The sequence below is a fragment of the Perca fluviatilis genome, unplaced genomic scaffold (assembly GCF_010015445.1).
Source record: "Perca fluviatilis unplaced genomic scaffold, GENO_Pfluv_1.0 PFLUV_unplaced_scaf_22, whole genome shotgun sequence".
NCBI classification, from domain to species: domain Eukaryota; kingdom Metazoa; phylum Chordata; class Actinopteri; order Perciformes; family Percidae; genus Perca; species Perca fluviatilis.
The window spans coordinates 1-18079 of NW_024375636.1; the positions used below are offsets into that span (position 1 = coordinate 1).

Consider the following 18079-nt stretch of genomic DNA (forward strand, 5'->3'; position numbering starts at 1 on the left):
CAAGATAGGGCCCTTAGTGTGTTTGGCCGAAGCAAAACCAATACTACTGTCTTCAAACTTGGAGAGTAAGTAAGTTTTATATTCCACTGACATGACTAATAAATGTTATACCATAACCATATTGGAATAACATAATGTTGCATTATTTTCAGCACATTCTCCCAGGTCCATCCACTATGCAGTTAAAGAAGTGACTTAACCCTTGTGTGGTCCTTCGGGTCCCAGTGACCCGAAGGACAACACAAGGATGATGTACTTCCCTTTACTTTGTTGAGAATTGCTCTCTAAACCCTGTTTCTTGTAAAGTAAGTAAGTAAAGTTTATTTCTAGAACACATTTAAACAGTTTAAGCTGACCAAAATGCTGTACAAACAAGAACTAAGGAGCTGTATTAACCCTTGTTTAGAGAGCAATTCTCAACAAAGTAAACGGAAGTACATAACCCTTGTGTTGTCCTTCGGGTCACTGGGACCCGAAGGACAACACAAGGGTTAAACAAGTGAATCACTTTTTACAATAGTTGATTCCTCCAGTAAACGCTGACTCACCGTCTGCCTCCTCCTCCTTCAGGGCACTTCCTCCTGAGCCAGTGGCATCATGGGAGGTTCCACCTCCTCCCTCGTTGAGGAGGACGAGGGTGATGATGGTGCACTGGAATATCTGTTGTCATTCTATGTTGAATGTTATCCTAAGAATAATACCAACTCATGAAAACCTTCTAACTAAGATGAGAGAATAAATGTTTTTTTACCTTTCCAAACGTTCCTGTTGAGTCTGGGTCTTGCTCGTGTGAGTAACGTTACATCCTGCTACCAAACACACAGGCGTCGTAGCTTCAGAGAGACGTCAGCCATGATACTTTGAAGTGTGGAGTCTTTCTAATGACGTATTTTCACAGTCTGATACTTTAACAGTTTTAGAACAAACTAAATTATTATTATTAAATTATCTTTTAAAGTGACAAACATCATATGTGTAATTCATTGCTCAATTCAAACAGGATCAAAATAAATTTTGGTGTTTCTTCTTGGATGGCCAGTGAGGACGTGGCTCGTTGATTCCTCCTGCAGGTGGACACGGATCGTCAGAGGACCAAACCTTTGCTCTTTCTGTGAGCCGCCATATAATATTAATTTAGTTTAGTTAGGATGAAATGAGCCAACTCGGCGTCCTTTTGGGCTCTAAGGAGTCTCCACCATTTACATGCATCTTTCTAATATTTAGCTGTGTTTTACCTCTTCTCTGGTTATGCAACTTTAGAAAGATGCCGAGTTTTAAGATTGGGTAGAATGTATCTAATCTGCTACCAAGCAGCCAGCACCTTGTTTTTGCGTGTTTGCGTTTCATGTCTGGCAATATATGTATTACATATTGCCTCTCCGGGAACCATCACCTTATCGTGGTGGAGAGGTTTGTGTGTCTCTATGAACCTGAGGGCTGTGTTGTCTGGAGCTTTGTGCTCCTGGTAGGGTCTCCCAAGGCAAAGTGGTCTCAGGTGAGGGGCCAGACAAAGAATGGTTCAAAAACCCTATGAAAAATCGAGGAAGAGGTGAAGTGACCCTGCCCGGAGGAAGCCCGGGGCCCCCGTCTGGAGCCAGGCCCAGATGGCGGGCTCGTCAGCGAGCGTCTGGTAGCCGGGTTTGCCACGGAGCCCGGTTGGGCACAGCCCGAAAGCTAACGTGGCCCCCCATCTCCAGCCCATGGGCCCACCACCTGTGGGAGGAACCGCTGGGGTCGGGTGCGCTGCCACACGGGGAGCAGTGAAGGTCAGGGGCCTCGACGGACCAGACCCGGGCGGCAGACGCTGGCTCTGGGGACGTGGAACGTCACCTCTCTGTGGGGGAAGGAGCCGGAACTGGTGCGGGAGGTGGAGCGCTACCGATTAGATCTGGTGGGGCTTACCTCTACGCACAGTCTCAGTTCCGGAACCATACTCCTGGATAGGGGTTGGACTCTTTTCTTCTCCGGAGTTGCCCAGGGTGTGAGGCGCCGGGCGAGTGTGGGGATACTCACAAGCCCCCAGCTGAGCGCCGCTATGTTGGAGTTTACCCCGGTGGACGAGAGGGTCGCCTCCCTACGCCTGCGGGTGGTTGGGGGGAAAACTCTGACTGTTGTTTGTGCATATGCACCAAACAGGAGTTCGGAGTATTCGGCCTTCTTGGAGACCTTGAGTGGAGTCCTGTATGGGGCTCCAGTGGGGGACTCCATTGTTCTGTTGGGGGACTTCAACGCGCACGTGGGCAATGATGGAGACACCTGGAGAGGCGTGATTGGGATGAACGGCCTCCCTGATCTAAACCAGAGTGGTTGTTTGTTGTTGGACTTCTGTGCTAGTCATGGGTTGTCTATAACGAACACCATGTTCGAACATAGGGATGCTCTGTAAGTGTACTTGGTACCAGAGCACCCTAGGCCAACGGTCAATGATCGATTTTATAATCGTTTCATCTGATCTGAGGCCGTATGTTTTGGACACTCGGGTGAAGAGAGGGGCGGAGCTGTCAACCGATCACCATCTGGTGGTGAGTTGGGTCAGGGGGTGGGGGAAGACTCTGGACAGACCTGGTAAGCCCAAACGGGTAGTGCGGGTAAATTGGGAACGTCTGGAGGAGGCCCCTGTCCGACAGACTTTCAACTCACACCTCCAGCTATGCTTTTCGTGCATCCCTGTGGAGGCTGGGGGCATTGAACCAGAGTGGACAATGTTCAAAGTTTCCATTGCTGAAGCTGCGGTGAGGAGCTGTGGTCTTAGGGTCTTAGGTGCCTCAAGGGGCGGTAACCCACGAACACCATGGTGGACACCGGTGGTCAGGGAAGCCGTCCGACTGAAGAAGGAGTCCTTTCGGGATATGTTATCCCAGAGGACTCCGGAGGCAGTTGCAGGGTACCGAAGGGCCCGAAGGGCTGCAGCCTCAGACGTGAAAGATGGCAAAGCAGCGGGTGTGGGAGAAGTTTGGAGAAGACATGGAGAAGGACTTTCGGTCGGCACCAAAGTGCTTCTGGAAAACTGTTCGCCACCTCAGGAGGGGGAAGCGGAGAACCATCCAAGCTGTGTACAGTAAGGAGGGGACACTGTTGACCTCAACTGAGGAGGTAAACGGATGGTGGAAGGAGCACTTTGAGGAACTCCTGAATCCGACTAATACGCCCTCTATGTTAGAGGCAGAGCTGGAGGATGATGGGGGATTGTCGTCAATTTCCCAGGCGGTAGTCACTTATGTAGTCAAACAACTCCACAGTGGCAAAGCCCCGGGGATTGATGAGATCCGTCCAGAAATGCTCAAGGCTCTGGGTGTGGAGGGGCTGTCCTGGTTGACACGTCTCTTCAACATTGTGTGGAAGTCTGGAACAGTGCCAAAGGAGTGGCAGACTGGGGTGGTGGTTCCCCTTTTTAAAAAGGGGGACCAGAGGGTGTGTGCCAATTACGGGGGTATCACACTTCTCAGCCTCCCTGGTAAAGTCAACTCCAAGGTGCTGGAAAGGAGGGTTCGGCCGATAGTCGAACCTCGGGTTGAAGAGGAACAATGCGGATTCCGTCCTGGTCGTGGAACAACGGACCGGCTCTTTACTCTCGCAAGGATCCTGGAGGGAGCCTGGGAGTATGCCCAACCAGTCTACATGTGTTTTGTGGATCTGGAGAAGGCGTTTGACCGGGTGCCCCAGGAGATACTGTGGGAGGTGCTGCGGGAGTATGGGGTGAGGGGGTCTCTTCTCAGGGCCATCCAATCTCTGTACGACCAAAGTGAGAGCTGTGTCCGGGTTCTCTGCGTAAGTCGGACTCGTTTCAGGTGAGGGTTGGCCTCCGCCAGGGCTGCGCTTTGTCACCAATCCTGTTTGTAATATTTATGGACAGGATATCAAGGCGTAGTCAGGCTGGGGAGGGGTTGCAGTTCGGTGGGCTGGGGATCTCATCGCTGCTCTTTGCAGATGACGTGGTCCTGATGGCATCATCGGCCTGTGACCTTCAGCACTCACTGGATCGGTTCGCAGCCGAGTGTGAAGCGGCTGGGATGAGGATCAGCACCTCTAAATCTGAGGCCATGGTTCTTAGCAGGAAACCGATGGAATGCCTTCTCCAGGTAGGGAATGAGTCCTTACCCCAAGTGAAGGAGTTCAAGTACCTTGGGGTTTTGTTCGCGATTGAGGGGACAATGGAGCGGGAGATTGGTCGGAGAATCGGCGCAGCGGGTGCGGTATTACATTCTATCTATCGCACCGTTGTGACGAAAAGAGAGCTGAACCAGAAGGCAAAGCTCTCGATCTACCGGTCAGTTTTCGTTCCTACCCTCACCTATGGTCATCAAGGCTGGGTCATGACCAAAAGAACGAGATCCAGGGTACAAGCGGCCGAAATGGGTTTCCTCAGGAGGGTGGCTGGCATCTCCCTTAGACATATTGGATAGGGTGAGAAGCTCAGTCATCCGTGAGGAGCTCGGAGTAGAGCCGCTGCTCCTTACGTCGAAAGGATCAAGTTGTGGTGTTCGGGCATCTGGTAAGGATGCCCCCTGGCGGCCCTCACGGAGGTGTTCCAGGCACGTCGAGGCTGGGAGGAGGCCTCGGGGAAGACCCAGGACTAGGTGGAGGGATTATATCTCCAACCTGGCCTGGGAACGCCTTGGGATCCCCCAGTCAGAGCTGGTTAATGTGGCTCGGGAAAGGGAAGTTTGGGGTCCCCTGCTGGAGCTGCTCCCCCCGCGACCTGACACCGGATAACCGGAAGAAGATGGATGGATGGATGGATGGTATTACATATTGGACCTTTCAAGTTTTACTCGAGTACTTTTTTTTCATCCCACTTTCTACTTCTACTCCACTGCATTCATATGTAAGTTTAGTTACTTAATAAATGACCCATCTGATTGGTAGAGTGCTAAGCCGGAAACGGGGAGCAGATTGAGCGTGACTATCGTCTCTAAAAGAGACGAAAATCTTTTAAACTGACCTTTGTTGATCTGAAATGAAGAGAGCTTCAGCAACTGCACGGCTTATTTCTCGCTTAAAATGTTTTAATCGTATTCTGAACAAGCCGCCATGACAGTATGTCTTTGAATTTCCGGAGAAAACAGACCCACGTGACGTGTTTGTCCAATCAGCCGTTTTTTATTTTTTGGGCAACAATCATACACTGTTATATTAGCGCTGCCTGCAGTTATGGAGACGTATTATTAAAAACATTGACAAAAAAAGGGCACTTTGGCCTTGAGGGCAAAAGGGGCAGGTGCTCAAGAACCCATTATTTAATTTTAGGATTTGGATGTCTGTGAACACTTATTTGCACAGTAAATACATTTTTAAATTGTTGAACATCATTGTGTTGTTGTAAAGATCTTAACTGTTTAACATTGTGAAGCAACAATTATTGGGTTTGCACTAAATTGGAAATAAGGATATCTTACAAAAATACACTGAAATACAAGGCTGTAGAGAACAGCACGCTATTAAAGACATTTATTTGCTAAGGTTTCTACTAAATTATTTTAATATAGTCAGTTGTGAAGTAAACAGGCCTAGTCGTAAGGCTGGGAAATGCGTCCCCGCCCCTGTCTCCATGGTCAAAGTAGCAGCTTGTGGATTGTTTCTAAAATCAACGTCTCGGTGTTAGCAGAGCAGGGTGTGAACTACGTGGGAGCTAGGGGGAGCTCGGCTCCCCTTAATAAGACATGTGCTCCCCTAAAAATTTGTTTTTGAATTTGTGAAATTTTGGGGGGGTCTCGGTGTCATTTTGACGTGCAATTCCAGTTTTGTGTACGTGATCATCTTGGATTATTATGTGTAAAATAGCAAAAATATAATTAATTCATGCATGACGGCGATTTAAAACTGAGTCACTTCAATAAAGATAATGGTAACACTTGTGCGGGAAGGTATCTGCACAAGAGTGACATGACATAAAAAACCCTGAATGACACTTAACAAAAGAAGCGTTATGTCATGAATGTTTATGACTTGTTTATAATGTTTATGACACGTTCATGACAGTGTCATGTCACTCTTATGTAGATACCTTCAAGTAAAGTGTAACGCAAGATAACCATACATGCTATTCTTGTCATGAAGCATCAAGGCGTGGCGTCACTGGGGTGCAAATTCAACTCATGTTTAGCAGATGTTAACTCTTACCTTAACCCTTGAGAGAGATTATCTATTGATTGATGGAATAGCTGACAGTATAACGTCTTTGCATCTTGAGCAAAGTCACACTTGGCCATTGGCTGCATCCTTTAACAGCTGCATGTTTTTCACTTCACCTTTTCACATTTTAATAGCAAAGTTCTTGTTGTTTATTTTCAGGCTGGAGGCAATTCAGGTGTAACTCCCAATACACTTTTGTTTGCAGAGTAAAGTTGAAGCTCAAACAGAACATTTTAGAGGATGTTTCCCCTGCATGGAGATCACAAACTAAAACCTAACCTAAGTGTCCAAAAGGCCTCAGGCAATACTGTAACTACAGTCCGCACACACTGTGGACACACAGCACTTTGTTCAAATGCTAACACGCTGCTGGCAAAACGGTTAAGGATGGAAGCTTGGAGTTCGTTGCTTAAGCCTAATTGAACGGAGGAATTATGGTATTCTTTGGTAGCCTAAGGTAGTCGGGTCGGGTCCGGTACAGGCTCAGGCAGAGAATCTAAACTCAACCGCCAACGGACTCACTTGTGTCCAAGTGGCGCGCCTGGCAGGAAGGGTACATGCATCACGCAATAACCCTGGTCATCATGTGATTTGAAGGTTTCTTTTTAAACGGACCCCTTGTGGGCCATTGTCAAAGAAAAAATGTGAAAAAAACGGACAAAAAAAGGGCACTTTCGCCTTGAGGCCCCCCCCCCCAGGGCAGGTAGGATTGCTCATTGAGTGAATATTATAAGAACTAAAATTAATATTAATGAATAGTATGGTGTAGAACTGCTCTATATGATGCCCAGAGACAATCACTGATACCAGATGATTGGGCACTACATTACTAAAAACTGTGTGTAAAAGTGTCTAAAAGGCCTCAGGCAATACTGTAACTACAATCCGCACACACTGTGGACACACAGCACTTTGTTCAAATGCTAACACGCTGCTGGCAAAACGGTTAAGGATGGAAGCTTGGGGTGCATCTCTTAGGCCTAATTGAACGGAGGAATTATGGTATTCTTTGGTAGCCTGAGTAACTTTAACTGAAAGTGGTCTATTGTTTGCGCGTAAAAGGCCCTTTAGAATGATTGTGGAGATCTGAGAGGTGGGTGAAAGACCTGAAAGCCATGTGAGGAGTCCATTAGTGTGTCTAGTGTTGGAAGAAGCCCCCTGATCTGATGGTATCAGCGCCTCAGGGCAGGGAACATGAACAGAACAAATACTATCGGAGTACAACACTGGCCCAAAAACAGAATTGCTATCTCCGCCCATGAAACTCAGAGTAGCCCAAAGCAGACACACACAAAATGACACAGACACACCCAGATATACACAGGTATATAAGGCGGTTGACGGTGTACCTGAAGGCTGACCATTACACAGGTGTTAGGTAGAGTCACATAGACAACAGGAGGATGGAAGAAAAGGGAGCAGAGAATGGAGTGGCGGCCATGGCAGCCATCTGGCAGGGAGTTGATCCTGCAGCGTATCTGCAGAATACCTACACTCCACCACTGGCTGATTTGGAAAGAAAGGACAACCTTTTGCCGTGGGTACTGGCATGCCTGCATAGAGCTTTCACTGAAGGTAAGGAGACGGGGTGATGGGTCATGTAAACCTTATTCCAAAAACAGTTTATTCTCAATAAAAAGCTTTTAAATTGAGTTACATATTGCCTGATTATGATGATAATCTCCTATGTTGCTGGTGTTTATTAAAATAGGTCACATAGGTCAAACATACACATAATAATATATGTGTATGTTTAATTCAACACTAATAATTTGATTTCTGTCAGAGGCAAATATTTCAGATGTTGGGCGTTTTTGGAGACTAACACTTTGTTTCTTCTCTGTTATTCTCACTCTTTTTTCTGAAAAAAGTCGGTGAATAATAAATGTATTTATTTTGAATTTGATATAATCTCAGCAAATTGGTGCAACAAGTGATTCCAAAATACAGTATGTGACACTGTCCGTAGTTGTAACAGTGTGAAGGATATTTTTTATGTAACTTTAATGAAATTGTTGAAGAATTAAGGTGATAAAATAGAATAAAGGACAAAGATGCTTATACCAGATACCTTTTGAAGTTTTCAGATAAAACATTTGCCTATGCTTTCTCTTCCTCTTTGCAGTCTTTCTTCATAATCCAAGCACTCTTCCCTAAAATAATTTTTATTTCATTAATATTGAGAAGCTATGATCATACAATAACTCTGTTGAGATATCTGAATAGAAGCTGCATATTAATCAAGGCATTTTGGTTATAGAACTCTCAATTAGCTCTTTCTCAGTCTTACTTCTCCTCTCTTTTACCTTTCCAGGTGATGTGAGTGGTGAGCTGCTGGTGGACATAGGTTCTGGTCCCACCTTGTACCAGGTGATGAGTGGCTGTGAGGTTTTCAACAAGGTGCTCCTCACAGATTTCTTGGAGGTCAACAGGAAGGAGCTGAAGAGCTGGTTCCAGGACGAGGGAGGCTGCAGCATGGACTGGACACCATACCTGCAGCACGTCTGCAAGCTGGAGGGACGACCGTAAGACCAGATCCCTATAAGACTTGAGATATGCAGATCAATGCTGTGTGCATTTACAATAGCTGTTTTTCTCTAATTTGGTGATTAATTGTCTCTATCAGGCCCTCAGCATGGACAGAGAAGGCTGCCAAGCTACGTCATGTCATCATGGACATTGTCCACGTTGACGTGCACCGCCCTCAGCCTGTGGCCCTTGACGTCCTTCCTTCAGCAGGGGCTGACTGTCTCGTGTCCTGCTACTGTTTGGAGAGTGCCAGCCCTGACCTGGCTGCCTTCACCAGGGCCCTGGGCCACATTGGGAGGCTCCTGCGGTCCGGTGGCCACCTCCTGCTCATCGGAACTCTGGGAATGAGTTACTATTTTGGGGCGCCTGGGGTAAAGATCCCTACGGTCCCAGTGAATGCGGCCCAGGTCTGTGCTAGTTTGAAGGAGAACGGCTACACCCTGATCAGGCTGGAGGTTTACACATTGCCTGAGTACATGAAGGTTAGCCATCATGACGCGTCTGGGATATTTTTTGTAAAGGCAATAAAGGAGTAATTGTGAGAAAACAGGAGAGATATCCAGATGAAAATATGATATATTAGAAGTATATTCAAAGTTTAGCACATTAGACAATGAGAAAATGGGCTACTGGTGATGCTAATAATAATACTCACACACATTTGTTTTTTTGAGAGGTTGCTTTGATTCTGATCTTCAATCATTTTAATTGTTTTCAAACTGACTCTTAATGGAAAAAAAATGCAAGACAAAAAAACACGTAAATTAAATATTTCTCTTTATTTCCTTGGTCCAGTGAATGTCTTTTCTGAGGGTGAATAAGGAGACGTTTCCTTTTTCTTTCTGTTAGAAATGTAATTACACATTGCCCCCTGCAGTTCAAATACAGCAATTACAGCATCAGGAATTTCACACTTCCATTTTTTGATGATGAGTTGCGTGTTATTTTGTAATTTCTGATAATATGAATAAAGATGCTAAAACAATTTGTATGTCATGTTTTCTTATGTCAGACTTATATTACATAACAGCATTATATTGATCCAAACTTATTGTTGATATTAAAAAAGATGGGGCCAGAAATTAGTGGAATCTGTATAAATTTGATAATACAGCTAAAAATTGCTTTATTTTAAATGATCAAATTTACATATGCATCTGAGAATATGATTGTGTAATTAGAAGTACTGAACACCAGATGTCATTACTCTGCCATCTTGAGTTGCTCCTCAAGTATCAAGCCAAATATGTGTAAATGTTCTCTGATTTCGCTAATACTTGTTGCTAATAGACGTGGTAAAGAACACATATATAGTCTGTAAACATCCAAGGCTGCTTACAAATGGACAAGAACAAAGATCATAAATGTCTGCTGCTAAATGTCTGCTGTCCTTTGCAATATCCAAACACATTTGTCACACGTCCAAATCACATGTTGACTCCATGTGTTAACTAAAATGCCAAATAAAGCCTTTTGTCTTTCTTTTCTTCGAAAAGAAATAAGACTGGAGCATTTTACATTCCTACAGATTCCTTTTACAGACATACAATCACACAAATACCAACAACAACCCATTATAATAGTTTGATTAGCAACCAAAACGAAAAAAAGCATTCATATACAAGGTCAATAATGAACCTTTACACTCACCATATATTACATTACATATTACATTATATTACATGTCATTTAGCTGACGCTTTTATCCAAAGCGACTTACATTTTGCTATTTATGTCAGAGGTTGCATGCCTCTGGAGCAACTAGGGGTTAAGTGTCTTGCTCAGGGACACATTGGTTGATGTATCGCAGTGGGAATCGAACCCGGGTCTCCCACGCCAAAGGCACATGTCATATCATCTGCGGCATCACCACCCATATTTATTTTGTTTAGAAAAAAAAAAAAGGTCTTCTTTCAGTCCCCACCGATCATCCCTACCATCACAAACAGATCATGCTTGCTAATCGACGTGTTACAAAAAAAGTCTGTTCATAATATGAAACCGTAAAAACTGTGCTGCATTTTCGTGAATAGTTGGATTAGTCTAATATGATTCAGTCTGGTCTGCTGTGGCTGTGACTGCGCTCAAAACGTCTGTAAGCCATACTCTGATTTCCTTGACCTTGGACACAAATGTCTACAAAGTTGAGGATAGCAAACTGAAAAGAGTTGTGTACTAATTTTGGAAGCAGCTCTACACTTCCTTGGTTAAATTCCAATAGGGATTGGCTCTGCAATATAACTGTGTACTGTATACTTATCACCAGAGATGGCAAAAGTACTCACTTCCCGTACTTAAGTAGAAGTACAGATACTTGTGTTAAAAAATACTCTGGTAAAAGTAGAAGTACTGTTTTAACTTCTTTACTTAAGTAAAAGTAACAAAGTACATGCTTTGAAATGTACTTAAAGTATAAAAGTAAAAGTAGCCTTGCGAATGACAACCACTTTTTATGCAAAGCTACCTGGACCACACACGTTACTAGAGTGCAAGATGAGAAACTTCAGTGGACATAAAAACCAGGCTCTTTATATGCCATTGTCTACATTTTAAATGGATGTCTGCCAAACATCACATATATGATTATTGTGACAGAGACTGGGACTCCAGCTTAATAAGATTCTGACTGAGTAGCAAGATATGAATTACCAGTGATTCTGTGAGAATTCACAGATCCAGTTTCTCTTTCTCTTTTAATCATCCCCTTAACATTTAAAGGAATCTACATGTATGTGTGTGTGGTGTGCTCAAATATAGAAAGAAAATAAAGGATACAATATGAATTACTAAACATAGATTAATTAAGAAGTTCCCCATACTTTTAGAGTTACACAGCACATTGGCCAGGAGTCATACTTGATGCCTCCTAGCCTATCTCAAACATCTTTCTCAGATAAGGCCAGGGATGATTGGGAATGTCTTGCTGCTTGTCTGCCTAATCTGTGGGATCTCCGTTTTCTTCATTTTCAATCATGTCGCCGTCCATACTACTAGGGCTAACGTTACCACCATCATGCTGCAATTATTTGCCGAAAATGAATGCAGAATGCGGCCGAATCTCGTAGTGTTCGTCGTAGGTAGTGCGTTACATGCAACGTGCCTACAGTATATTTCCATCCAATTAGATTGAATTCAGTATTGATCACGTGAAAAATAATAACGGTAACTCCAGTGAAATTATTTGAAATTTGCTAGTGAGGACTAGATTAGGACCGTATTTAAAGCTGATGCTGGTTTCAAACTTCGCCCCCCCCCCAGGTGTGTCTGTAAAACACGGACAACTTCTCTCTTTTGATGCTTGGGAATGACGTTGCGTTAGCAACGTGAAACCTAGCTAACAGGTGAAGAACACAAACAACTAAATCACTAGCTAACCTACTTTAACTGTGCAGGAACTATAGACCAATACAACAACAGGCTTAAATGAACTGACAACATAAGTTATAACGACTTACAGTTCTCAAGGACCACACACACGATCTCAACTGATTATCCTCCGGACAGCAGTCTCTCTTTCTTTTTTCTCACTTTTTTCTGTGTGCCGAGGCGCCGCAGCGCCCGTGGGTGTGAGGCGTATGCCGTATTCTCCGACATTACGACCTCTTGTACAAAACTAAAGTAACGAGCCAATTTTTAAAATGTAAGGAGTAGAAAGTACTGATATTCGTGTTAAAATGTAAGGAGTAAAAGTAAAAAGTCGCCACAAAAAAAAATATTAAAGTAAAGTAGAAATATCCGAAAAATCTACTTAAGTACAGTAACGAAGTATTTGTACTTCGTTACTTCCCATCTCTGCTTATCACACTGTAGTATATCATGTAATATAGTGTACCATATCTGTGTATCATATACAATAGCCTCTGGACCTTATTCACAATGGCCCTCATTTATGAATTGTCCGTACGACCTAAAATAGAATAACACAGTGACGGAGACATTTTTGTCAGCTGTTATAAGGATATGGACCATATCATATACAGTAGATACGGTCAGCAAAGTTTACCCACTGTAAGCACTTTCAAATATGGTAATGAGCTATTTTTACCTATTTGACTATTTGATTTTTAAAATCCCCAAAAAACCCAAGGTGTATCCAAACCTCTACACTGCCAACTTCTACTTATGAGAAATATACCAATATATTTTAAAACTACAAGTCCCATTAGAGACGCGCCCCAGAACCTGTTACAAAGCCAGTGCACTTGTAGTTCTTCCAGGGTGGGCGGCTGGACTAGTTTGACTCCTGTGCTTCTGCTGTCTGCCATGAATGGGCTTCATTCCATTTCAGATTGCCAGCTGGCCAAGACAACAGTACATGAGACAAATAAATGAAACTATATTTTATTATATATACTGTTATCTTCATTGTTCGAATCCTCAAATACAACGTTAGACAAAAACATCAATATTACGAATATTATGTATTTGTATCTTTCCTGTCCGCCAAGCGGTACGTACTACATCACTTCCGGAGTATTTGCATATTTTTTTAAACGTTATTACGATGCATAACTTATTGGAACACATATGAGCAACATGATGCTGGTGACAAAACCACTGACTATATAAATCTACATTGAAGCGATAAAGACTGCTGATCTCTGTCCGATTTTCTGATATGAATGCCCACATTGCATTGTGGGATATAGGCTTTGCATGCGCCCAGCTCGGCCCATTGCATATAGTGTTCTGTTTTACAGCATACTGTAATATTTCACCGGTTTCACTGGAATCAGAGAATATTTGACAATTATTTAAACAATAATAACTTTATTTGTATAGCACCTTTTAAAAACAATAGTTTACAAAGTTCTTTGACAGAATAAACAAAAGTATATACACGTCAACACACATTATGTACACACCATTGTAATAGTAAAACAGAAGATGGGGCAGATTTAAAGGACAGAAAAAGTTACAATTCAATAAACAAAATGAAATTAGCAGGCGATAGGGTAAAAAGACGATAAAAAAGATGATAAAAAGACGGCATAACATATTTCAATAAAAATGTGTCTCTGTCTGATAATTTCCTTTCCTCCATCTCTTATTAATCAATGTCTGTGATGTCTGTCCCACACTACCATCTATGTTCTGGAAGTTGTTCTTCTAAACAAATGAGCAAATTAACATTCAGAAACTTCACGGGAGAAAGGACGAGATCACACATCTTTCTTTATAAACCTCCATAGAAAATGAAAGACTTAAATTCTGGTTTCTATCTCTGGGGAAACTCTGAAACATTCAGTGTGTTTGGCTGAAGCAAAACCAAAACTACTGTCTCCAAACTATAAGAGTAAAACCTGATTTTATATTCCAGTGACATGACTAATAAATGTGATATCATAACCATATTAGAATAACATAATGTTGCATTATTTTCAGCACATTCTCCCAGGTCCATCCACTATGCAGTTAAAGAAGTGATTTAAACAAATGAATCGGCCTGTCTCTCTTAGTTATGCTCTTAGTTATGCTATTATAGTTTTAGACTGCCGGGGGACATCCATCCTTCCTTCCTTCCTTTGACTGCTCTCTCCTCTCCTCTCTTTCCTTTGACTGCTCTCTCCTCTCACTTTCCATTTGTGTGCATCCCGTCCTACGGGATGCTTGTTACTAACCTGGCTCTGAGGAGTTTACTCCCCTGAGTTCTTGTGCTTTGATTTTTTTCTCACCCAGCATATTACCTTGGAGTACATTGGCACCAAGATCTTGGTTGCAGCTGTCGCCGTGGTCCTGCTGCACTCCCTACCAAGCACTGCGGTACCCTACAGTGTCATGCTGCGTCCTGCTGAACCCTGCAGCTTCCTGTTACGTCCATCCATGCTCTGCTGTGCCGCGCTACATCCTGTAACGCCCTGCAGCGCCCTGATATGACATGAACTACCACGACTACCATTTGAAGTCACTATTCCTTATCTTTAAAGTGACTATTATTGCCACTGTTCATTGCATCCCCAACAGACACCGTCAGACACCGCATACCAAGAGCCTGGGTCTGTCCGAGGTTTCTTAATAGGGAGTTTTTCCTCACCACTGTCGCATTGCTTGCTCTTGGGGGAATTAGAATTAGAATTAGTATTAGAACTGTTGGGGCTTTGTAAATTATCTGTAAAGTGTCTCGAGATAACTCTTGTTATGATTTGATACTATAAATAAAATTGAATTGAAATTGAATCACATTTTAGAATAGTTGATTCCTCCAGTAGATGCTGACTCTCCGTCTGCCTCCTCCTCCTTCAGGCGCTTCCTCCTGAGCCAGCGGCATCATGAGAGGTTCCACCTCCTCCCTCGTTGACAAGGCCGAGGGTGATGATGATGACGTGGTTTCTTGACTTGCTAAGTTATCTTTTAAACTGACAAACATCATATGTGTAATTCATGGCTCAATTCAAACAGGATCCAAATAAATGTTGGTGTCTCCTTGGATGGCCAGTGAGGACGTGGCTCGTTGATTCCTCCTGCAGGTGGACACGGATCGTCAGAGGACCAAACCTTTGCTCTGTCTATGAGCCGCCATCAGAGACAAGAGAGACCAACCTGACAGAAGTAGGCTAGATCAAACATGCTGATTGATTTACAGTTGGTGTCTCATTCTGAGTCTTCTGCTGAGTCATCTTAAATTCAGTTCAAATTCATTCATTAGTCTTCTTCCTAAGTTTTCCATTTTTCTCGTAGCTTTTCAAATCATTTCCCATCATTAATAGTTTGACTTCAACAGGTAGACTGTGTTCATATCTCATTAATTTATGCTGCCTTAGTTATAGTTGTGTTGTTGTACTCTCTTCTTCTGATTATCTGATTAATAAATCCCTTCCATATATTGATAAAGTCGTTGTCTGTCTGTCTAACGCATGAGTAGACTTTGGGGTAAATATACAAACTTTACGGCTTTTCATTTGAGATTGATAAAAATACCATATTTATTGAATGTAATGTGTGATTAAATGACGTAATCCTTTAGATTTGATCATTTAATCCGTTCAATCTGAGCTCTTTCTGCCCCACTTTTTGAACGGCTCTGGTTCTTATCCCTTCTGTGAAAAAACGCCACTGTGGACAAGAACCATCAGTTAACAGTTTCTCTTCAATGACTGCTGACAAGCTAAGAAAATGGGCTTCCCCTTCCTACCACCACTATGGTTCAACCTGATCAGGGCTGGTTGCTCCCGGATTTTAAAACAGACCAACACGGCGGCTCGTTTGGAAAACTTTCCCTTATTTTACAAAATGTTGTTCACCAAAATTTGTTTACTGAAAACATTTTATGTGAGAAATAGTCTACAGCTGCTGAATCTCAGATCAACAACGGTCAGTTTAAAAGATTTTCATATGTTTTTGAGAGGTGGTGAGCCGAGCCCCTCGCTCCTCATTTGCATAAAGCAGCCTGGATACAACTTTATGCAAATGAGGAGCAAATATTTAGACGTCAAAAAGCATCAAACCACTTGCCAGCATACAGAGCATCTACCGGTATATGTGGGGTTGGAATGTCATCAAATGTGACACACCCAGTTTTTCTGATGCACACCCACATTAGTTTTTTCTGGCTCCGCTAGTGGTCCAACCAGTCAGAATGCATACTTTCATAGTGAAGTGAGGACACACACACACACACACACACACACACACACACAAGAAACGGTGTCACTTCATTTCGTCTGTTGGGAGTTGAAGTTGAAGCTCCTTTTCTACACAGACCTGCTGAGGACAGAAGAGATCTGCACACTGATGAAGTTCATGGCTGAAGGTTCAGTAAGTGGAGCTGTGATTGGTTGAGGGGACATCTTTGATTGTTGTGGTTGGAGAAACGGTTGAATTGTTGGTGAACGTGTGATTGTTGAAAGACAGACATTTTGGGCAAAACTGTTTTTTAGAACTATAGATTTTGGACTATTTATCTTCCATAATATGTCAGACGATAACATTTTAAAACATGTTTCCTCGTGTGCTTCGGGTCTTCACTGGAAAAACAACTCAAGTCCCAATTAAAGTCTAAAGGGGAGTTAACTTCAGTCAGTGGTGGAACGAAGGAAAAACAGTTTATAAAAGGGAGGGAGGGGAAGATGAGTGAGGAGAGGAGAGAGGGAGGAGAGTAGAGAGGGAGGAGAGGAGAGAGGGAGGGGAAGATGATGAGGAACACCAAGAACTTCAACTGGAAAACTATTCCAGATATCCATTATGTAATTTTGAATATCTAAAATATGGCACTTTTTTGGTGTCCTTATTCAAATAGCAATGTCTTTTGCAATTATTTTATTTTATTTTGCAATTGAAAATTCAATATACAAATGCAATGTTAAATTTAGTTTGAATTATTTTGACTCAATTGCATTACATATTGCCATGGTGTTTTTGTCTCTTTATTCAAATGGTAGTTTATATCCACGACGTCTCACTTCCGGGATTGCTCCGGTGCCGACGAAAGTTCTTTGTGTTGGCAATGAGGACTTTGTGAGGACTATGGTTAACTGCTCCTCAGATCTCTGCAGGGTAAATCCAGACAGCTAGCTAGACTATCTGTCCAATCTGAGTTTTCTGTTGCACGACTAAAACTACTTTTGAACGTATACATGTTCCACCAAAACAAGTTCCTTCCCGAGACTATTTGGCATGGGCAGCGGCGGCCTTAAGCATCTGGGGGCCCGTTTCACTAACTAATATGGGGCCCTACCCACATAAAACATAACATAATAGAGCAGAAAAACCAAGGATTCCTGTTGGTTTGCATCAATGGTATATTATTTTATTACGTGCACTTTCAGCTTCATGAACAGGCAGCTCAAAATATAAATAATCCAACCTTATTTGATTAAAACTATATACAATTATACAGTGTTTTACATTGGAATAAGCCTCGCCCTTTCACGGATGCCAACTTCTCTGTTTAATTGATTTGCGCAGTATATTTTCAGCTGTCTGAGCTGACTTTAACAGCTCAAACATCCCCTTACCTTGAATTATTTAACAAAAGCAAAGAAGTAAAACGTGTCTGACTGACACTGAACCGAACTTATCATAAATAACGATAGGCTCTGCGTTTTATCAGCACCATGGTCAGCTCACCGGGCGGTGTGCGTAGATTTCACCTGCGCCCTTTTTTGAGTGCTGAGAATGCCCTGATAAGTTCATCTTTGTCCAGCGATTTTGTCACTTTGTGCTCAATTGAAATCCGAGCGAGAGCTGAGCCGCTCCTGGAGCATTGTTGACCCAGGTGTATTTTTATCGACGATTTTAAAATCGACAAGACCATAATTAAAAAAATGAACATCATTCTGTGTTGCAGAAGACGCGAAGCGATTGCGCTTTTATTAGCTTCAAGCGAGAGAAACTCTCTTCGCTCGCTACAGTCACGGGCACTGTCATCATGAGTTGGAGAGCAATGCTGAGGTTTGGATACAGTTCAACTAAATTGTTT

At 42.9% G+C, this 18079-nt stretch overlaps 1 protein-coding gene and 1 pseudogene across 1 annotated transcript; both read left to right on the forward strand.

Annotated features, from left to right (window-relative positions):
• The first annotated feature begins 7504 nt into the window (after window positions 1-7504).
• LOC120555186 (phenylethanolamine N-methyltransferase-like) lies at window positions 7505-9646 on the forward strand. The gene is made up of 3 exons (XM_039793871.1): window positions 7505-7707; window positions 8447-8657; window positions 8759-9646. The coding sequence occupies exons 1-3, from the start codon at window positions 7536-7538 to the stop codon at window positions 9195-9197; spliced, it is 822 nt and encodes a 273-aa protein (XP_039649805.1). The 5' UTR covers window positions 7505-7535; the 3' UTR covers window positions 9198-9646.
• Window positions 9647-16311: 6665 nt separating this feature from the next.
• The window catches only part of LOC120555188, a 38471-nt pseudogene continuing 36703 nt past the window's right edge, over window positions 16312-18079 (forward strand).